The sequence below is a fragment of the Ctenopharyngodon idella genome, chromosome 24 (genome assembly GCF_019924925.1).
Source record: "Ctenopharyngodon idella isolate HZGC_01 chromosome 24, HZGC01, whole genome shotgun sequence".
Classification (NCBI taxonomy): Eukaryota; Metazoa; Chordata; class Actinopteri; order Cypriniformes; family Xenocyprididae; genus Ctenopharyngodon; species Ctenopharyngodon idella.
In genome coordinates, this window is record NC_067243.1 from 11,525,372 (window position 1) to 11,549,635 (window position 24,264).

At 38.2% G+C, this 24,264-nt stretch overlaps 1 protein-coding gene across 3 annotated transcripts in view; it reads left to right on the plus strand.

The window, feature by feature from the left end:
* ntrk3a (neurotrophic tyrosine kinase, receptor, type 3a) overlaps nt 1-24,264 on the plus strand; it is a 221,842-nt gene that overhangs the window by 65,308 nt on the left and 132,270 nt on the right. For all 3 annotated transcript variants that reach the window (XR_007928346.1, XM_051884524.1, XM_051884523.1), the window contains exon 4: nt 19,728-19,796. Coding sequence is in view for 2 of the 3 variants with exons in the window: in XM_051884524.1 (XP_051740484.1) it covers nt 19,728-19,796 (69 nt within the window). In the remaining variant the exon portion in view is untranslated. The remainder of the gene's footprint in view (nt 1-19,727; nt 19,797-24,264) is intronic.

The window sequence follows — 24,264 nt, forward strand, 5'->3', positions numbered from 1 at the left end:
CGAAAAATTTTACTCAAAAAGCATGGTCTTTCTTGCAGATTAAAATGGTTAAAAACAGGTTCCAACATCCAAAAGTGCAATGTCTTTTATGCAGAGAAACAGAGGTTTATACTTTATACATTTATGTGTGAGGAAAAATACTGTTTTATGAATTTGAAAAGTATTAAATATGTGATAAGGTAAAAGTGTAAATATAAATAATATATATTCTTGGGATTTTATCGTTTTGAATTTATAATATTTATACATTTTGTAAATGTAATTGTCTCTCTCTATATATACAGTATTGTCAGTGTACTAAAGCCAGAACACATGATTATTATTTGTAAAATATTTACGGTGTATTAAGTTGACAGTGTATAATTTTTATTATTTTACCCATTTTTGACAATGTTAGACATAAAATCTTTAAGAGACATTTTATTGACATTTTATTGTATTTTTATTTGTATAACAAGTTTTATAAGTTTAATAGTTCCATGGGTCTGTAAAAAATTTAGCTTGATTTATTTATGTAAAGGTATTTGTGAAAAGTGCTGAACAATTTTTTATTGGATTGGATTTTATTGGATGTGTCATTGACAAATAAGGTTTTTAAAAGTGTAAAAAAAACCATAATGAGATATATTCAATTTTGAAGTTTTATTAAGTGTTAACAATGAGATTATGTGGTTTTCATAATCAATTAACACTGCTTTTGTCATTTTTTACAAGATTGACTAAATTTGTCACCAAAAAAGTCATTTGGTTTAACCAAAATTTCAGTTTTACCAAATGACACTTTTAGTTATACCGAATGAAGATATTTTCAAACAATGCTAACAGGCTAATATCTAGCTAGCTAGCAAAAGGACAATCAAACATTTTATATTTAGTACAAGTTTTTTAAATATTACAACATTTTTCATGTTTTATAGCGGTTGTACCGAATGACCTGATGTTTCGGGACATTCGTATGAGCAAGTGAAAACATGAATTTTTCAAATAGTTAATAGAGAGTTAGTTACTTTGCTTCACAACCATGTAGTCTTTTGCAGGTGTTTGAATGATGTCACATCCTGTCACATGGACCGCATGACTTGATCCAAAATGGTCCTTTTATATTGGTTACTCCGAATGACATCAATGAAATTCATTTTTTCCGGACATTCTTTCTCATAACAAAGCAACGACTTCTACACATAATTTTAATAAAATTTTGCACTATGTTGATATATGATGTTATAAAATCATGCCAGAATAAAAAATATATACATTTATTACATTTCAAGATATTTTAATCACAAATGAAATGGCTGTATTGGCCTTTGGACGGTTGAACTGAATGACCTTTTGACACTTCAAAATCTTTAAAATACCTTTATATGTAGCAAAATATAATTAAAACCTTTTGGATTCAATAAAAGAGATCTAGTTGTACTACCTTACATACTTTGGATGTCATATCTTTGTTTTTTATTATTATTAAGGCAAAAAAAATGACCCATCACGTCACTGACCCGGATATGTTTCTCTTCAATTACATATGTCTTTCATTGCATAGAAAATAGACACTGTCAAGTTTAAAGCGATGTAAATATTTTCCACATAATTTTTTTTTTAACAATTACATGTAATTTTGCTTCAGTTGTGACCAGTGGTTGCAGCAAAGGGAGAAAAAAGCAGGATCTAATCATAGCAGTGTTTATTTAATAAACTCAAAATGACAAAATACTCGGGATACTACAACACAAACAAAACAACCACCATACATGGATGAGAACTTAACAAAGACTAACAGAAAACAGGCTCAATATATACTAACTCAAACCAATGAAAGAAACGAGAAACAGGTGCGGTGCATAATCAAACAATGAACAACCATGGGAACAAATGCTAACAACATAAAACAAGGCAAAACCAAAGATAACTCAAACTCAGACATAACGTGATGACATTAGTACAATTACATAAAAAAACTCCCACAAATTTAATTGCATTTTAATATATGTCATGCTTACTGTTTTTTTTTATGTGCCCAAAGCCGAATACTATGCTCGAAAATGAAATGACGCATTCTACGGAGCTCCTAAAGGGCCATGGTGATGGAAAAAAATACGAGATGGGACAAGATAAGATATTTGTCAGTGACGCTCAGGATCTGTTGCACACCAAATCCTACATTGGCCTGTCAGTCATCTCTATCCTTACTACCTTACTATGTGGGTCTTTATTCATGAATTAATGCCGTATTTTTTTATTAGATCCCTTGTCCCTTGCAAGGGGATCATCATATTTCATCTTAAGTCCTCCAGAGAGTGGGTTCTATGCAAAGTGTTCCATGATTTGAGCCAAATTCACCTCTGCTTGAGAAAGAGGTAGCCAAGTCTACCAGTTCCCTGGTCCCGTCAGCGGTGGAGGTGTGCTACAAATGGATTTCCCCGATGTTGTTTCTGGCACTGCGCCTTCAAACCGCCACACATGCCAGTTTCAAGATACCATCTGTGCCTACCGCTCAGGATGTCTCAGCTCGGAAACAGTTCAAGATGGCCCCTTCCTCCTCCAATGCGCGCTCGGACCTGCTGCTTTTTTCCTTCCGGCCTGTTGCCTCGGTTGCAAACATAAAGCATCTACAAAAAGCCAAGGGGGCCAGTTGGCAGCATGTTACTGCCTCATGCCATCAGAGGTAGTATAATCGTTAAAATTCCTCTCGTTCAGGGGGGTTCACAACAGCACAATCTAACTGAGAACACCAATGAATATACAGAGCCGTTAATGAGAGAGGTCTGCATCTTCAGTGAACATTCGCCTCTCAGCAAGAGATGTTGTTCTACCTAAACGTTTTCCATGATGTGTCGGTAAACCAGCCCACCTATTTAATGACCTTAATCAGCTGTGAACCGAACAGCTTTGAAAATCATGCTTTTAATAGAGTGGGCGGAACGTAGGCCAGTAAATGGCTGCTTGCGCGAGTAGACGTTTTGTTGTGACAGATCGTTTATCAAATTCCCATAATAAATGTATCTCGCTGTGAGTTAAATAAGCGATTATAGAAAAATAAGCGTAAAAGTGAGTTTGTGTGATGAGGGTCATTTTGAGTAGAGGACGGAATATATATAATATATATATATATATTTATATATATATAAAAAGTATAATATAAGTATAACAAAATAAAACTCTAGTACATTTGAGAGAAGTTGACAGGACTTCCTTTTGAGAATTGGCTCATAGACAAAAATCTTCATGCTGTCTAGAGTGAGGACGACCTCTTCATTGTGTTTGATGTTGGCAAAAAACAGAGCCCCACATGTCGGCATCAGATGTGAAAGCTGCAGGCATGACCATCTTGCGTAGTTCCTGTACACCCCGTTTACTCATGTTAGCCGCTGTTTCATCACTGAGCCCGACAGGATGCTTGGTCCCGGACCAGTGCTGCGAATTACATGTGGTGTGGGCTTTGCCATCCTGACACATCATGCTGTGGGCTCATGTTACATGCAGTCAATCAAGGGTGTGAGGATGAAGGGAGGTCATGGATGGAAGTGACAGTGACACCTCCAGTTGGAGTTGTTTTTTTTTGCACTAGTTCGAGCCACCTGCCTGGATGACATATGTCACATAAAACCTAGTCTCACAGGAACACATGTGTGAATGGATCCTCAGGCCAAACTTTTGACCTTCTTGATACAGCTTAATAAATAATCCTGCCTTCAAACATAGAGAAAATTAACAGAAATCATCACATGTAGTCCAAGACACCTGTACAACAGAGTTCAACTGTAATGCCAATATGAACTTTTTTAAACCTGAACCAACTATAGATACAGACACTCGATGAATTAAACATGAGAAAAGAATACTAGCACACTGCAGACTGTACAGAACATACTATATATTGTGTGATGGATGGATGGATGGATGGATAGGTGGATGGATGGGTGGATGGATGGATGGATAGATAGTTTTTGCAAATTATACCCTCCCCTGGTAAAATTCGCATTCCAGGGGCTAAATATCACGTTATTTGGGGTCGATTCAACCCGCGGACATGAAAAACAACCCACGGCAACAGTGTAAAAGTAGCCCAATTCCACGGGAAAACCAACGGGCGTTGTCATGGTACTTTTGGGTAGTTGCTAAGGTGTTCTGGGTGGTTGCTTGGACATTTCTTTGAATGGATAGATGGATAGTTCTGGGTGGTTTCTAAGGCGTTGTCATGGTGCTTTTGGGTAGTTGCTAAGGTGTTCTCTGTGTTGCTTTGTGGTAACTATGGTGTTCTGGGTGGTTGCTTGGACATTTCTTTGAATGGATAGATGGATAGTTCTGGGTGATTTTTAAGGTGTTGCTATGCACTTGTTATGGTGTTTGGGGTAGTTTCTAAGGTGTTATTATGCTAACTTTGTGGTTTCTATGGTGTTCTGGATCGTTGCAAGGGTGTTAGAGTTACAAGGTTGTTCTGGATGGTTTCTAGGCAGTTAATAGGGTATTTCTGTGATGTTTCTAGTTGGTTGCTAAGGTGAGTGGGTAGGTTGGTGGATAGGTAGATGGATGAATGGATGGATGAATAGAAAGGTACTAATATTGACCCATTAACATCTCTGTTCCTACTAGGCTGGTCTATTTCCACCTAACTTTCCCCATTTACATCTCACAGCATCAACCCAAGAAATTCCAGAATACTAACCTAAATACTAACTTATTGACTTGAGAAAAAGGCATCAGCAAAATGAGGAAACACACTTATAAACCATTAAACTATTTATGTCTGCTTGTGTAGAAGAAGGTGGAACACACATAGTTATAATCTGCCGTTATTGTGCATGAAACAGCACTCTTATGGACTATTCTTACTCTGAATAATGTGGCTTGTTTAAGTAATTACCAACAATTGTGTAGCATAGAATAGAACACAGCCTGTAAGTGGGGCCCTGTTGTGCCTTCTGTGGATTGGATCGTTCAATCAAGATTATACCACTTACACCAGCCTCGTGCACACAGTCTACGGCTGTCAGTAAGTGCCTGAGTGTTTGATTTTTCTGCTTTTGCTCCCTTTCTTCAAAAATAGGATGTCGAAAAAGATCAAAAGGCAGACAGACAGGAGGTCAGATAGACCGAGTCCCTGAAAGTGTTTTAAAATAATCAATCAGCCCACATTTGCTTCACTTAGACTTAAAGCTGTCCTTTCGGGTAATAGCCGTGATTTTAGAGGGGACAAACATTCTCACAGGATTTCTCTGCTTGTTTCTGAAAATTCGCAAGAATGCTTTGGGGCTTCCTTGACCATCAATGAATGATTTGCTGCATGCAACAGCTGGAAGGTCACATGAAAACTTGTGAGAATGTAACAGAGCTCTGAATGGACGGGCAAGTGGGGTGCCGCCCATCTCCTGGACTGGTAGATGACATATACTGTATAAATTCCTTCCATACTAATGTCACAGTCACTCTGCAATCTCAAAAAAATGGTATAGGGTCCAGGGTAATGGTCTGTATCTAAATTAAAATTCTATCCACCTTTTTGTCCCTCTTTTGTCTGTCTCTCCGTCCTTTTCGTCTTTTGTTCTGTTGTTTTGTTCTGTCTGTTCTTTAAAAATCTTAACAAAGTGTACCTCTCTCACCTTTACCATGAGAAATGGTCTCTGTTTCAGACAACTCATTATTTTTCTGACTTCTGTGCTGCACATGCTCCATTCCTACGTTTGATTATGATTCTGCCAAGTCACATCTTCCGTCAAGCTCATTTTTTCGAGTTCAGCATCAATTGGTTTCCCTGTAACATCCGGTGCATCTGTTAAACATATAGTTCACCCACAAATGAAAACTGTCATTATACTCACCCTCATGTCCTTCCAAACATGTATGACTTTATTTTTTTCTGGAACACAAATCAATATACTTTGAAAAATGTCTCTGTGGAGTTTTTGTCCATACAGTGAAAGTCAACAGTGTTGTTTTGGACCCCATTGACTTTCATTATATGGAAAAACTGGTAAACAATTCCTTTAAAGCAGTAGTTTCCAATGTTTTTCGACTCATAGGCTCCCCTTGTCCAAAACAATATTCACTTTTTTATTATTATCAGAAGCTGAGAGTATTGATATTAAATTAAAGGGGACCTAAAATGCCCATTTTCACAAGATGTAATATAAGTCTCTGGTGTCCCCAGAATGTGTCTGCAAAGTTTCAGCTCAAAATACCCCACAGATAATTTATTATAGCTTGCCAAATTTGCCCCTATTTGGGTGTGAGCAAAAACACGCCATTTTTTGTGTGTGTCCCTTTAAATGCAAATGAGCTGCTGCTCCCTGCCCCCTTTTCAGAAGAGGGCGGAGCTTTAACAGCTCACGCTTCAGTTGCTCAGCAACAATAAAGCTGGGGAGTCTCACGCAGCTAAAATGACGATTGTCAGTAACGCTGTTCAGCCTTACATTGTTCAAACAGGAGTTGAACACTGATGGAGAGGCTCAAGAAGTTACAACATTCAGAATGCAACTGGACGTTTCTGAATGGTCAGTGGATAAATTTATGTAGTTGCTGTGGAGTTGATTCAACTCATCAACTATCATGTGCCGTCATGTTAATCTTTTGTGCAAATCCAGCGTTGAATTCACTGTTTTACAGTGTCTTTGTTACACTTTACATGTACAGTGTAATGACAGTGAATTATACATCATTTCAAGCAACTAACCAAACTAAATAAACTGCATATTGTTTAAGACTTGTAGTTATACTATTGAAACACTGAGTATTCTAACATATACTGATTGGCCCCATTCACTTCCATTGTAATGCCTCACTGTAACCCAGAAAGTTGGAAAAGAAGAAATTAATTTTTGTGGTAATCAACATTCATGCCACAAATGCTGTTGATTAAGCTTAATGTGAAACATTTCTTTAATGTTTCAGTTCTCCTGTCTGTATAAACAGGAAGTACCAATTAATAGCTAATTATACTTGCGTTTGCCTGCATACATGACCTGTTTTTTGCACTTTACAAATCATACCGCAGTTATATTCTGAATTAGGATGCGTTAGGTGTCTCCAAGTTTGCATTTACATCTGCACATTTTTGCCCATGCTATGCTAACATTAGCCTTTATATCATTACTCACAATACTGATTGACAGGGCACAATTGTAACCTCTCCCAGCACAGTTATTTATCAGGAAATGCCTTGAGGCGGAGCTACTCCAGCGAGGCGGCTGTGATTTTCATCCTTGTTTATTAAGGCCTGTGATTCGAGAGTGTCGTGGTTAGGCATGGCTGCCCTCTCTGCCCGTGTTTGCCGCAAGCCTGTCAGTCACCTGAGGAGTGTGAAGCCTGCGTGTTGTTCCCCGCAACTGACTCATATCCCTTCTCTGTCATCTCATTAAGTCCTAATTAAATGCATCTCATCTCCTGCCATTCTGATTGCGGTGGCCCGTGCCATGGAAACAGGGATTTAAAAAAAAAAAAAGACAGCAGCTTTGTATGAGAAAGAAGCATGTTTGTTTACTCTGTTCGCTTGGATTCTAATCTTTGATTGGTTCCCTGTGAATGTTGATTGTGGGCATTCAGCCTCAAACCTCACCCTGCAGTTTAGTATCTCACAAATTCTCGAACGGTCCATCAATCTTTTTATCTGATACCTTCAGAAGGAGCCAATAACATCAAGTGTGCTCCTGAGAGAAACTTGGAGTGGGCTTCATCGTCCTACAATACCTTTCAGGTCTGCTAGCACAGATAGTGTGGCACTGGAGGAGAAGGAAGCAATGGGGACGTGCTATTCTACCTGCTTCCAGCCCAAAACAGCTGTGGAAGTGGATGGCTCCACTGGTCTCGCATTGGACACATTGGAAGACTGTATTTCCCCTGACCCAAATGTCCATTGTCTGGGGCATTGCCAGGCCAGACAGCTCATTGTTTTGAGAGATATGAGCGAGTGGGAGCCAGGCTGTATGTGACTGTGCTTCACTTAAGCTTATGTAGCTCAAAAGCCCATTTCACTACCAAAACAAATGTGCAGACACACAAATGGGAAGAGAAGAAAAGAGATCTGAATGGGCGTTACGTTGAAGCCCAAATCTGGCCTGTAAACAAGACCCTGTGATCCAACTGGACTTAAATTTTTGGCAAATTTTGGGACATATTGTTGTGATTCACTAGCGGTAATTTAAAGTTAACATCAAATCGAGATTCAGTTTTCTACACAACAAATGAACATCACAGTATCAACATTTAATTTGGTTTCATTTCCTCCAGTGTTCATTTCAACTGGAAACTGCAGTGAATTGGATGTACTGTATAGGAATGTCTTTTGAGTTTTGCAAATATGTGTAATGAAGGCCAGCTAGTAGTTGCTGTGCAAGTAAACCTCAATCCTCTGATCTCAAGAGATGCTCTAGCGACTGATGCTAGAGGTTGCAGCCTTTACCCTCCTTGTTAGAGCATCCGACTCCCATGCCAGAGACCTAGGTTTGAGGCCCGTGCAGAGCGGGGCGAGTAGGACCTGGGTAGAGGGGTTACATATATATATATATATATATATATATATATATTTTTTTTTTTTTTCTCAATGAGACCAGGCTGAAAAAAGCTACTGTATTTAAAAAAAGTCAGTAGTCTGCATGTCATAGCCCAGAATACCATGACTTTCTACTTGCTATTGCTAGTTGTTTGTAGGTGGTAATGGTGGAGGAGACATTTGAGTATTTGATTAGACAAAAATGTGCATTACGCCCCTGCATCCAGGATGAGTCAGCAATACATTTGGTCCATTTTCCCAGAACAGAAAAGTGCTATTTTAGTGGGGTTTTTTTCTTTGTCTTGTAGGAATACGCTCAAATTTGCATGGCTATAGCTATAGAATATCAGTAAAAAGTTTGGAGACACACATCTTTACTCATTTTTTAAATGTTAGAATATTTGTAGAGTCATTAAATAGAAGTATGGGAATTATGTGATCACCACAATGTAATTACCAAAAAAAAAAAAAAAAGCATAGGCCAGATTAAAACGTTTTTAATCTCAAATTATATTCAGTCAATTGTGTCCAAACTTTTGTCTCGTTGTCATATATAAACTAAAAACGACTTTAAGCTTTAATTTTGATTTTATGCTATCATGAGTGCGAGTAAATAATGGTGACACTTTCAATTTTTGGGTGAACTATCCCTTTAAACTGTGTATTTTTGTGTCCATCCAGCCTCTCAGCACAAACAATTGTTGCTGCTGGTGATATATTTACTGTAATCCTCGTTTTTCCAGATCAGTGCTTTCATATAGAATGTTCTGAGCTGCCAACTGTTCCCAATGGACCAACAGAGAAGGGCAAGAGAAACGGGGTGCTGCTGCTTTTTGAGTTTCTCTTCTGACTTGCGCACACACATACGTACACACACAAATCCTTGTTAGCCTGTGGCTAAGTGCTATCTTATTCATACTAACTGTTCATTATGAGAACATCCTTGTGGGTCTGTGTGTGTGATACGTTCACACAGTCATTCTCACCGCAGTGCTCATATTCTGTTGGGTTATGTCTCATATGAGCAACTGTTTTCCTTTTTTTGGTTCCTGTAGCACCAATTATCCTCTAATTATAAATTTCAGATGTCAAAAACACCATAGTAAACCATAACCCACTGTTTCACAGCTCTGAGCACTGACAACACTAATTGATGCCCCTTGCCCAGGACCCAAAGGAGCATTCACAATCTGCTAGAAACGCACTGAATGGATTATTCCTGAAAAGTCATAAATCTTTCACTGTGAAGTGCGAATCTGAGACAAGCGCCGGTCAGAGATCATTAAAGAGACAATCAGCACACAGACCCGGGGCCCACTGCTCGGCACGCCCCGGACAAATGTATACTTTTCTGTTTCGTTCTTGTATCTGCGACTATGACAGCTAGGTGTAGTATCATAGGCCGTCTCTGGGTGCACTAATACATATTTGGACTGATTAATTGCTCCCTACTGAGTGGAGAAGAAGATTTGTCTTTTGTGTCCCACTGTCTACTGTCCTTTTCCTCAGTCCTTGAAGGCCACGGTAAGGACAGTGGTGTCACAGGCACCTTCAGGCCTCTGCGGCATTGTGGGAAGGGATTTGCAATGTATCATGGATGTGACTGCAGCAGTAATGACCTAAGGTGGTAGGCTAGCCGTCTCATGAGAATAGCCCACATGATGTGGGTTCTATATAAAACCTGTTTCCTTTGTAGTGTACTGTATGTATATTATTGAGCAATCATTCAGCTTTGATATGAATTGAAAGAACTGCTAAACTCATCTTGCCCTTTTGAGTTTGACTGATGATTAGCACAGTACCATGGCCATTTGTGTAGCAACAACATCCCTTTGGTTCCTGTATGTTATTGAAAAGAAGTCTTTAAGGAGAATTTCATAGGAGTACACTATAAAAAAAGAATTGTTGGTTTAACTTAAAAAAGTAAGTTACCTGGTTCATTGAAATTAAAAATTTGAGTTAATACAATGAAGGCGATTGGTTTAATCAACAGAAACTCAAAATATTTTGTTATCTGAACTACATTAATTATCTAAGATGATTTGACAAAAGAAAATAATTATTTACAGTGTACAGTAGACATTTTAAAGTGCTCCTATTATGCTTTTTCGGAGATAACCTTTCATGTAGTGTGTAATATAGCTGTTTGTGAATGTAAAATGTCTGCAAATTTCAAAGATCAAAGTGCTAGACAAATGGAGTTATTGTCTCCTAAAAGAAATTCCAGTCTTACATCCTGCACAAACCTATGCAGGTTTGTAACAAACAAGACAATCATGCAGCCAATCACAGTTCGTTTGTTCCACGTCATATTTAGGGGCGTGAAAATGTAAAGACAATGTCCCTACAATAACAGACCGGCGTGCATCTAATAAATTCATTCAAGAATGCGGAGCAAGTTTACTGCAACAATGGAGCCGCGAACTTCACATACTTTTGAAAATCCAGTGTTTAGTAATTAAGCGATCATTGTCACAGTTGTAAACACGACGGCTTTCTTTTTCCATGAGGGGGTTTGGCATCACGGACGTTTCTAGAACGCGACACTCATGTCTCCCGGAAATCCCGTTGAATTCAACCGATCAGATGACGACTTTGAAACTCTTGAAGTGTTTCCAATTTTGTGTGCCATATGCATCAGACGTTTAGCCAATGGTCCGTAGGCGTGACGTCTAAGGCTGATGTCTGAGACTAGCAAGCGGTAGACCAATCATGACAGACTGGGCCGTCTAACCAATCAGAGCAGAGTAGGCTCTGGGAAAGGAGGGGTTTAGGGAGACCGAATTCTTTATTTCAGATACTGTGAGAAAAGGGGTGACGCTGCAATGTATATAATGAGAAAGCTTTTTTTTTTTTTTTGTTATATTTGTGATATGTATATAATTGTATGAAGAGAAATCTGTTATTTCAAAACTCTAAATCCCTAAAGAGTGTTTCACTATGCATGTATCCCCATTTAACTGTATGTAGGCTATTTATTTATTTATCTTTTAATTTATTTTATATTGCTGAGGTTTAAGGCTGGGTGAATTAGCATTTAAAGCAGGCTTACAGTATCTGGGACAGTGCAAAAAGCCATGAATAACTGACAGCTGTAGAAAGCAGACAAGCGTGGAGGATGAGGCAGCCGTAGAAACGAGTCTGAACAAAGCAAACGGAGCGATACATTGCTGACAGAGGGGATTTGAATATCCATGTGTGGGAAGGAAGGCCAGTCTGGCCTTGGAGAAGAAACTGTGACCTTGAAGACACATTTGATGAATGTGTATTGGTCTAATAGTCACAGAAAAGCTGAGGAAAAATTCATATGGATTTATTTATTTTTGATGAAACTCTTTGGTGTAGGTGGGGGTTTTGTTTGTGCATGTCTGCAGCTCATTTCCAAGCAACTCGGTTGTATATAAAGCCAAAATGCCGGTTATCCTTCAAAATTGGACCTGTGACTGCACAAAATACTGAAAATACATTGTAGAGCTAGAAGATCTGCCTTTTATGATCTTCAAGGTTTATTTGAGGTCGCAAAAGGCATCACGGTCTCCTAAGAACTCCACAGCGGCAATTACTGTCTCGCAGGTGTCTGATATAAAAGATGTTTTCTCATCAGTGCTGCCAGTCCGTTCTGGTGCCTGTCTAGCATCCGCGGTGTCCCGCAGATAACACTCTTCTCCTGAGGGAGTGACACCTGTTGTCTGTTGTTTACAGGTAGAAAAGCCTTTCCCATGGTCCGCTGACTGGCTGAGGGAAGCTCGGGGCCTGCCCCTGGCCCTCAGTTCCCCCTTCATGCATAGTTACCTTAACCGGGACTGCAGGCTATGTATCTAATTGCCGTTTTATGGCCGTTTAGCCCTTGCCTTCTCGTAACTCCTTCAGCGTGTATTATTGATGAGGCGCTGCCATCCCAGAGCAGCTCACCAAATGCTTTCGGGCATTGAGAGTACAGCTCTCTGTCACTTCATTGTGAGGCTTATGCGTCTCCACGTGTGTATATGCCAAAACCACGGCATGGCCGTTCACGGACACATGGATGTTGTGAATATCGAGGCTAATTAGACACAGCTGTGCCACAGTGATATGCGTATGGAAAATGAGGTAAAATAATGTGCCGTTTTGCTGCTCTCCATTGTGTCTGGTCCCTTTTCCAGCTTCACAAAGATGCTCTCATTTAATTGAGGTGTTAATCAGAGATTTGAAATTTTAATTAATGAGGTTTGTGCAGTGGGACATATATTCTTTTATTTCTTTATTTTCTAACTCCATTTGGTCAGAGGATTTCTAAGAAATAGGAAATGAATTATTAATCAAGTACATATACAATGTTAGAGGTGGAATTGAGCAGTAGCATCACTAACAGTAGTGAAATTGTAGCATAGCTAATTGTTAAGTAATACAAATTTAACCTAGTCTGGGTGAAAGGGTAAAACGGTTGAAGGAGAAAGTGACTAAGTGGCTTTGAGTAGCTTTACACTTACTACAGCATTACTGTAGGGGCTTTCGCACCGTATAGTTCTAGGAACTCAGTTATAGGAACTAGCCACTAGGATAGTCTCCCCCGGGCCATGTTCCTGGTTGCATTCACACTCCAAAAGGAGTTCCTAGAACTAAAATCGATCAATCAAACATGGCAAAATCCGGGTACTTCACTCCAATTCGAACCACCCTGCTCTGAGTCAGTCTCAAACCCCGGCCCGATCGCCCGAAAATTAACATACAGTACACAAGAGTAAATACAAAGTGTTCGTTGTTACTCGCAAACAGCACAGCAGCTCCAGACAATAAAAACCCAGTGTACTCACATGATAAGCGGGATCAAATCAGTTTTCAGGCCTTCCCTCTTACCTCTCTCCAGCGCTGGAAAGCTTTCCTAATATAAACCGGGTCCTAAAGCGCTTGCCCAGTCATAAACATTCATTCTAGTGATATTCTTTTGAGCTGTTTTGTATTGTGTTCTGCAGGGTTTTTTTCTTCTTATTATTTTCAAATCTCCCTCTTGCTCGTTCCCTCTCCTCGACCATCATACGCCCCCTGATGCTGATTGGTTAGATGTTTGTTGTTGGACTCGGCCCAACTAACTTCCAAACAGTGTATTTGAAATATCACTGAGTCCCCCTTTAAAGCTGTTAAGTTATAAAGCAATATCTCATAGGGGGGTTTCCTTTGTGTTTTATAAAAGGAGGTGCTCTAGGCATATGCTTTCCTTGATTGGTTTTCACTGAATAGAAATGCGCTGTCGTTGAAAACGAAAGTAAAAGAGTGACGCACATTCCTTGCGTTTTACCAAATGAGAGTTCCGTGTCTTTATTAAAATCAACACATTAATAATTTATCTTTCATCCACCCGCGACCCACCCGCAATTACTTGGAATGTTATTTTGTATTACTTAACCAGCCTAACCCGGCGGATTATCTGACGCAGATATAACCACGATCCGTGCATCACTCTCGTGCGCTCTCACAGAATGTCCTGAGCGGCTCCGTTCGAGGCCAGCAAGTTGTAGGGCCGGAGTGAATGCAATCTTTTTGGCTCTGAACCCCATTTTCTGCAGTGGGGATTGGCGGAATGGTTCGAGAATAGACACAGGCCGGGAAGCCGCAACGGAACCGTGGTAAAGGGGTATCTGAGCGTGTGACTGCCTGTCTGAGTTTTGTCAACACTCGACAGCCGGAGGCGGTGTCATAAAAATCGAGTCCCCCCATAGGAATCGGGTCTCCTTTAGGACCCAAGCGGTAATGCCTGATCAAAAGTTGTTATCATAACCTATTTCACTATTGTAAGAAGTTTATTACATTAAGTGCACAAACAACATGCTTGAAATATAAAATGAATGCCTATATTGCATAATAAAACAAACTGGAAACAACCATGACTAAAAATGTATTTTTTTTATTAACTGTTAACTGTTTTTAATTATTAACTGTTCTGTAAAAGTAATTTAGTATTAATTTTACGCAATAATAGCAATGTGGTATAGTATATAATACTACTATTATAAATAAATGCAAAGTACACACAAACATCATTCATTTGAAACATGTAATTTGGGAACTATATTGGAAGCAGTTAAATAAACCATGTAATTTAAAAGACATTAATAGTTATAATAACGCATTTTAAACAATATAAATCACAACGGAATTATAATCAGGCGCTAAAAATACTACCCATTTAAAGTCTGTTGAACCAATGGGATAGTAAAAATGTCGTAAAGGAGACCCGATTCCTGGGGGGACTCGATTTCTCACCGCAGCGCCACGAAATTTGACGGAGACGGCCGCCTTGTAATTCTCTATGCAGGAAAAACCCTGGCAGTAGTTGGTAGCTTAGCATTTAGCTCTCTTAAGTAGTTTGTCCTTAATAACCCATTATTTAATAATAATTCGCTCAATTCATTTTTCTGTATAGTAGTTGGTAGCTTAGCATCTTAGCTATTTTTTGAGTAGCTTGCCTTAGACTGGTTATAAACAATGTCCATTTAACTTGGGAATTAATTTGCTGCTATCACAGTAAATATCACTTGTTAAGTTGACTTTCTGAAAGTACTCTCAGAAATATTGTCCATTTCTATCTTTTAATAACGATCTCAACCTTTGTATTTAGGTCTCACGTCACGTTTGATGTGTGATTTGATTATTTATTTCTTTATTGCCTCTTCTCTAAATCCAATTTTAGCTGACATTTCTTCTGACTGTAACGAAGTATGACCTTTGAAAAGGACAATTCCTGCACACGGACACGACGGTTTGGGCAGCTCTGCTACACCACAGACGAGTGAAGGCCGATTCCGCTTTCATGCGTTTGCGGTGCTTCATGGGAAGGCTTTCATTTTGAAGCTGTCTGTGCTTCTGTTGACGTTTTTATCGTCATCACCATCTCCGAGGCTGACCATCACACATCCAAGAACAGCAGAAACGAGCGCACGGAAGCGTGTGCCTGGCGAGTGCAGTGTCTGGTTAGGAGCTAATGAAGCTTTCAGAGGGACTCAATAATTCCTCTTTCTCTATGCTAATGCGGGTGAATGATCTGTCTCAATAAGGCCCTTAACCCTCCTTCCCACGTCCCACATGTGCCAGACTCCGAATGGATGACACGTTAATGACATCATTCGTATGCAAGGGCACACGTCGAGACCCCCTCCGCCTTTACATGCGCATCAAGCACATGTAGGCGTGCTAACGGACGTGTAAACATACGCGTACAGCCATTATGCGGCTAACAGGAAGTGTTTAAAGGCACTCCTGTTCTCATTCACCACTCGCACATGCCTCGTTCTTCTCTGAAAGTCATTACCGTAATTGATAGTCTGCGACAATCTGAAAGGGTTTATTTAGGAGCTAAACTCCCTCAAGGGAGTAAGACGGTTCACACGCGTCTTTGTTTATTGTGCTGTATTTTCAAACTAACGACGTGTGTGATTATTTTCAGTTCTTTGGAAATCTACTGATTTACAATTTATGAGAATAAAAACATGAACAGAGGTGAGTTTTTCTGCTGATGAATAAGTGGAATTCTCCATGAATAGGATCCAAAATAGAGCCTGGACTAAACTTTCTTTCTTTCTTTTGTCCTTTTGTCATTTTGACCTTTCTTTCATCCTTTCTTTTATTCTTTCTTCCTTTCTTTCTTTCTTTCTTTCTTTCTTTCTTTCTTTCTTTCTTTCGTCCTTTCGTCCTTTCTTTCGTCCTTTCTATCTTTTGTCCTTTCTTTCTTTCATCCTTTCGTCCTTTCTTTCTTCCTTTCTTTCTTTCTTTCTTTCGTCCTTTCGAGCTTTCGATGTTTCTTTCGTCCTTTTGACCTTTCTTTCATCCTTTCATACTTTTGTCCTTTCTTTCATTCTTTCTTCCTTTCTTTCTTTTGTCCTTTTGATCTTTCTTTCTTTCTTTCTTTCTTTCTTTTGTCCTTTCTTTCTTTCAACCTTTCTTTCGTCCTTTCTTTCTTTCGTTCTTTCTTCCTTTCTTTCATCCTTTCTTTTTTCGTCCTTTCTTTTGTCCTTTCTTTCATCAGTGAAAATTGGAGCTTACCATTCAGAACAATTTAACTAAATATTACACAAGATTTTTAGTCATGGATATTTTTGCTATTCTGTTTTTATTTTATTTATTTATTTTATTTGATCAATTTTATATTAACAACTCTGAAATACTATACTGTTTATTTTATGTTATTTTATTATTTTGAGTTCAATTAATAATAATAATAATAATAATAATATTTATTTTTATTTTTATTATAAAACTTTTTTCAGCCAAACCAGATGTTTGGTTTGTAGATATTTATAGACTTAAATTTAAACTTAGATTTTTGGCATATTTAATATTGGTGATTTAGTGAAACAGGCCAAAATCTTACGTTTTGTGCCTCTAATGCATTTTTGAGAACAAATTAAATGATTCCATCACCTCCCTCCTCTCTCCCCTCAACTTTTCCTGTCTTTAAAACATTAAGATCTCTTAGAGCTCTGTTAGTAAGTCAGACTGACTAACTGCTTCATCAATATGCAATATTCACAGTCTTCTGTATTCCATGATCCAGTTCCCCTATCTGTTGAAGTCCTTGAAAGTCATTTTTCCATTGAATATTTGTTGTTGTGTGAAGGTCTAGCAGGAATCAAGCCTTGAATGACAGCACTCCATGTTATTTAGTTGTTCTGATCCCCCAGACCCCTTTCCTTTAAAGCCCACTGTCCAGATGAACTCTTCTGTGTGCTGAGAATAATAATGTCCCCGCCAAAATACAGAGCCTTTCCGTGTCCCTGTGGAGGCCACCTTAATAATCTCATTATCAATTTAATGAGGTGATTAGAATGCCGAGGGCAAGCGGAGCAGGAGTGGGCGCATTACCAAGAAACTTTCGTTTGAGGAACCGAAGGTTATTTTGTTTGTCAATTTATACATTTTTTGTCAGTCTTTTTCTCACCCGCCACCTTCTCGTGTGCGGTGGGCGTCAGGACACTCTCCGTGACTGGTTAGCTGGTTCCCTGCCTCCCATCCTGCGACACAGGAAATGGGAAGAAAAGAAAGTGTGAGGATTCACAGGCTGAAGTTGCTATGGCAACAAGTCAGAGCAGCAAGCACTTTTTTATTTATTTATTTATTTTTTGCTGCTGGAGATTCCTTATGTGCCACACTAGGGACCGGCTAAGCAGATTCAGATTACGCACATTAGCATGTTGAAGTGACTTTGTATTGAAAATATCCAACAAGTGGGTGTTTTCGTTTCACTTGGTTCCTTTCAAGAGCTTTCCAGGAAGCACACCTTGTTTTCAGCGGCACTTATATCTTTTTCCCATGATATGCCAAAAGGGCCCTTTAAGCACAGTTTCTTCCTGTTATGACTTTATTAGCTGCAAAAAAATATGCGTACTGGGGTTCCTAAACAAAGTTTACATTTTTGAAGAAACAAATGTTTAGAAAAAAAAAAAAAAAAATGAATTAAATTTATGTTGTCAAACAATTTATTGTGAGTGTTATTTATGTAAAAGTCTTAACTGTCACTTTTGATCAAAAATCACCGTAAAATAAATAAATAAATAAATAAATAACTGACCCCAAATCTCTCTCTCTCTCTCTGACGCACACACACACACGCACACACACACAGTTGTGCGTTATGACCATTACATAGGCACATGTGAAACATAAGTAATAAATGATCATTTTGATTTCATTTTGAAATCAAAATCGCAAAGGCCTAGATCTGGCTGATAAGGCTCGACTTACTATTGTTCTGTGTACAGTTGTTCTAGTTAGCTGTAATGATCTTTTGTTTTGCTGTCAGTAGATGCTGAAAGAAAACGCAGGTGAAGGGATGGGTCAGGGACGGGCAGCCAGCACGCTCCGGTCCCCTGGGCAGCACTGGGGCGAAAGGATGCATCTGGGTGCATTGATTATCTGTCAACTGCTCCTGATAGGATCTGAGCGGGCCAGTGTTGGGGGTATTAAGTGATCTGAAGTATTCAATAAATATTGATAATGAAGGCCTGTTAGTGAGGCTCCAGGGTTTTTGTTTCAGCCCCAGGAGGGGCATTGCTTGCTGCCGTCCCACAAGGCGTTGTGTAGTTGTGCATGTATGTATGCAAGAGGAAAGATCTAAAAACTGAACTGATGTTTTCTTTTAGTTTAAAGGGATGTTCACCCAAAATATGCAAATGAATAGGTGCCTCTCGGTTGACACTTGAAAAGCCACAAACAACGATTATGACAGTAATCAATACGACTCCAGTGGATGAATCAATATCTTCTAAAGCCAAATGATAAGTGTGTATAAGAAAAATACACAACACACTTACTGTACGTTATGCATCACAACGTCCCTCTCATGAACGCTCATATGACAGTAGACCAGAAACAATGATTTTAAAAAGTTCAAATATTAGTATTTTTTCACGTTTCACTTCAGAGGACATTGATTCATTCACTAGAGTTGTATGGATTACCATCACGATTGCTGTGGATCTGAAGAGAGAAAATTATATACATTGGCAGTGCTGGGTAGATTACTTACAAATTGTATTCATTACTGATTCCAAATTACATAACAAAAGTTGTAGTTACTAACGTAATCCATTACATTACACATTTAAGGTAATATAATCAGACTACTTTTTGATTACTTTTACTGTAAGTCTCATTACGAGTATACTAAAACGTAATATATTCTAATTACAAGTACTTAATTTTTGGAATCTGATTACGTACAGTAATCCAGATTACATGTAATCAGTTACTACTCACTACTGTACATTGGGGATGGCATGAAGGTCAGTAAATTATGAGAGAATTTCCATTTTTGGATGAACTATCCCCTTAATAATAATACCTTTCATTTCCGTGCCATCCAACTGTATTAGTTACTGGACTGGACTTGACACAAACATCATTTAGAAACCCTCACTTCTGTTTTTGAGTAATGCTTTCATCAAGGCCTCCCACATCTGAAAACTCTGTTCTGAAAACATGCCTTATCTACTTCACAGTCATTTAGCATTGTATTGAGTTTAGTGGCTTTTAAGGCTCCAGGCCTCCTTCTCCTCGATTTAATTTGTTGTCTTGAAAATGACCAAGTCTCTGTTTATTGAATTGCTGGGCTGCAAGGTACCGTACCATTGGACTTATTCTCTTAACTTTGGGCTGGTCGCCGCACTGCCGTTATTTGGCTCCCTTGTGTTTTCTTTATCACCTTGTCGCAAATAGTCAGTGTTAAATCATTAAACTCTCTCTCTCTCTCTCTGTTTTCTCTTCCCTGCAGAAACTTGTCCGGGAACCCTCTGACAACTCTCTCATGGCAACTCTTTCAGAATCTCCAACTTTTCGAACTGTAAGTTAAATGTGTTTTTCTTGCTTTCTTTATACTCTCAAGCCTCCATTGATTTTAGCTGTGATTAACGCTGGCGTACAGACACCCTGCAGGGTTGAATTTCATATCTAACACCATAAGCAACCAAGGATGCACTGTGATGTGTTTGTTGTGAAACATTGAATGTTCTTTTATCAGGTTGTGTTTTAAGCACATTAAAGAGGTCATGAATTGAGAAATCAACTTTTCCTTGAGCTTTTGATAAGAGGTCATCGTACTATAAGAATATCCTGTAAGTTTCAGAACTGAAAACTTCCTTGTTAGTTCAATAAAAGCTTTTATTGACACCAGGCCCACTGAATGACTCGTCCCGGAATGTGCCTGTAGATAGGTGAAACGCCGCCTCCACAGAAGAAATCAACGCCTACTTCATCATTGCAACATTAGCAATGCCCACTGGCGTGTTAGTGAGATGACAAGGAGAGAAAAGCGATACAGGACTAAAAATAACATTACCTTTCAAAGGATCCTAATGCTAGGAATATGATTATTTTTTTCAACCATTTGAATGTCTCAGTTGAGCATTATTTATTTGTATTCAGTACTTTTCACTGTGGATTCTTTGGTGAATCAATCGCATTTCGGCACAGGCTTTGCAAACAGACTTTTACGATATGGACTCGACAGTAATGCAACAACATGTAAGTAACTGTGTTAATTCTAATGCCTGATCTGATATTTAATGATTCATATACAGTCAGATGTTCTTTGTCTATTTGTCAGTAGATCAAAGCAGTGACTAAACGGTCAACTTCAGGTTGTTCCTCTTAGTAGGATGAAAATAATCTGCTATTTAAACGGTGATTAAATTATATATAGAAAGCGATCAAAGAACGCTCCCTTTGCCGGAGCTGTCAATCAAACAGCGTGAGTTTATCATCTGGATTCGTGCCAAAACTCTTGTTTTATTCAACAAATCTCTTAGTTACATCGCGTTTGCACTGTTAGTTATGATGAAAGCATTCGTTAGTGTGCAGAAATTGAGTTTCAATGACGAGATCATGGCTTTCATGCGCTCAACAACATGTCTGTGATCGGCTACAATGTTCATCACTGCAACCTTTCATGCCATGATCTAAATATAATGCCATAGATCTAAATGTAATGCAGCACTTTTCATGATTAGTTAACCTTGAGAGCTGTAATAGTAAAAACTTGCTAAAAGCGAGTAATACTTAGCTATTTTATTTGCAAAGATTTTAGCCAATCAGAGCAGTGGGCGTTTACACTGAAGTCTCACAGCAGACACGCCCCTTAAAACAGAGCGTTCAGATAAGAGGGCTAAAATCAGGGTAGGAAAATTGCCTTTTATTTCTAAATTATGACAATATATTTCCAATATATTTTTCCTTCTGGTGGCATATCACATGTATATCATGTATATCACACGTAATAAAATTTTTTGAACAAAGTAATTTTATTTCAGAAATGATGAGTTTAAGTATTCAATGTAGACTTTGTGCTGTGCTCTACAGTATATTATGGTCTTTAAATCATTATAAAAGTTTTGGTTTAGCAGTTTTGAACGTGTTTACCTATTTATTTGCCGATTAGGTGAAATCAGTGTGTGGCAGCGTTAGCAGGTCGTTGGGCCTTTGTCTCAGGATTATAGCAAATCAAGTAAAGCGATTTCATAATTATAGCAGAGGTGTCATCGCAGTCCTGTCCAACAAGCAAACACTAATCAGCTGAGTGCATAGGGCTTTATACATACAGGCATCAGCGTCTGTGTGTATTCGTGTGCGCGTGACTAAACGTGATATTTTAAGCCGGGGAAGCAGGACAGCTCCTCTGAGGTGGCCCATCTTCTCTGCAGGGTTAGCACGTCCTTTGGAGATACTCCAAGGAGAGGAGTACTTTTGGATTTCCAGTGAGATATCGAACATGTATTATCCTTAGAAAAAGGAAAGTGCTAACAAAAACATGTGTCCATGTATTTTCCTTTATCTTGGTGGGTAACTATCCTAATTTAGCCTCATATACAAGAGAGCCTTCTAGTGACGTTTCTAGCAGCACTTAGGATAAATATGACCTTGTTTATAATTTAAATGTGTAGTTAACATCATATTATGACATTTAGCTTCTTTGGTTCATTCATATTTTGCAGGACAGAAAGAAATGACAAACTTCCTAGCATTCACAGCTACGCTTGAGGCAAGTCATGTGATTAGACTGAGGGTAAATGAATTTCGTGTGACATAACACAGGTCATATGGGTAATACCAGAGCCATGAAGCGATAATGATTGTGGGACACCCTCTCCAAAGGGACAACACAACCATATTACATATGTGCACTGTTACGTAATACTAACACAAATGCCATCTGCAAGTTAAATATTTATTGTTATGTGATTATGGCCTGGTTTCACAGACAGGGCTTAGATTAAGCCAGGATTAGACCTTAGTTCAATTAGGATATTTAAGTAGCTTTTTAATCGTGTCTTAGAAAGAAAAAAAAAAACATTACTGGTGTGTATCTTGAGACAAAACAATGGCACTGACATATTTTAAGATATAGCAGTGCAAGTTGCTTTCAGTTAAAACAGCTCAAACATTCATTTAAGCCTTGTCTGTGAAACTGGGGGGTAAATGTTTTCCAGCTGTTCCAGAAGTATTTTTACCATTTAATGTAATTTATTAAAAAAAAATAAAAAACTTCTCTAATTGGTGGAAAGGGTCTTCAGATTTATTGTTAGCATAGTGAGTTTAAAAAAAGTTATATTGAAATCACACTGACGTGTGGCTTAAGCAGAAGCATAAATCACTGATTAGCAATTTCTGAGGGCATGGTCGGTCTGTCTTGAAAGTTTTGAATGTTGTCTTTAAAAATCAATTTCTCTATGGAAAAAAATTAATTAGATTTTGACTTCTGGAACCTGAACAAGCTGACATTAAATTATTTTTATACGAACAAACCATCTCCCTTTAAATGTAGTAGCATTTGCGACAAATTTCATGAAAATAAGAATGGCACACACCCACACACACATGCAACATTTTTACTTGATTTCTGATGCACTTTGAGTGTTTCTATTATCAGCCTGTGACAGACAGTTGGTCGTCATGGAGCTGCTCCACTTGGGGACACATCTGTTGATTAAAAACAGATAAGCTGAAAGACGGTTCCTGTCCTCTGACCAGCATGGAGCCAAAATCATCATTCTTTAAAGAGGACACTGTTTTGTGCTCTTTTTGTGTCTCTTAGTTGTATTTGATCTTTGTGAGCATAATACAAAACGGAAATTGGATTAAATTGGATAAAGACTTTTGACTTGTTTTAAAAAATCTTTGTATAAGGCTTAGAATTTTTATTATAAATATAAACTTTACATTTATTTTCTACTACTAATATTATTATTATTTATGTTTCAACATTGTAATTATGTAATTTGATCATATTTTCATGTATTTTATTTAATATTTTTTAATAATACCATAACAACTTAATATAAATATTCTCTATAATAATTATTTAAATGCATTATTTTATTTTTATACCTTATATAGAGCGCAACAGTCAGGTTCCGAAAGTGAAAACTCCATATGGAAATTGATTTTGATAACTTATAAACCTAAAGGCAGACCTACTGTGAGCTACGATTTTGTTAATCGATGGTTTTTGCTTCTGCTCAAGCCGTCAGCCCGCATTATTTCAGCTTATTTTTTAACCTGTTAGCGTTCCACTGTACCGCCCGTGGTATACATACCTTTCAAAAGAGACCAAAACCATGCATGTACTCTAAATGGTTCAAGAACAGCATGCAATTTACTTTGGGTATGCCTTTTTTAGGCGTTTTAGGCAAATTTTAAAGGAAGAGATTAAAATAATTGTTAACAGCAGAATTTCTGGTGAAAAACTACATTACTCATGATGCTGTACAGAAAATTCCACCAATCGGAGAGTCAAACGTGCAAAATGTGCCACGATAGCTCTTTAGCTCTGCCTACTTCCATGAAGCACTGCGAATTACGTAATCAAGTCGATCTCTCTACACTCTCAAAAAACTTAAATGTTGGTATATATGCATATTTTGCAATAAAAAATGCTTCATGGAATTGTAGTTCTTATCATCACTAAAACTGTTAAAGGGTTAGTTCACCCAAAAATGAAAATTCTGTCATTAATTTCTCGTTTCACACCCGTAAGACCTTCGTTCATCTTCGGAACACAAATTAAGATATTTTTCATAAAATCGGATGGCTCAGTGAGGCCTGCATTGCCAGCAAGACAGTTAACACTTTCAATGCCCATAAAGCTATTAAAGACATATTTAAAACAGTTCATGTGACTATAGTGGTTCAACCTTAGTGTTATGAAGCGATGAGAATACTTTTTTTGTGGGCCAAAAAAACAAAATAACGACTTTATGGCCATATCTAGTGATGGGCGATTTCAAAACATTGCTTCATGAAGCTTTACGAATCTT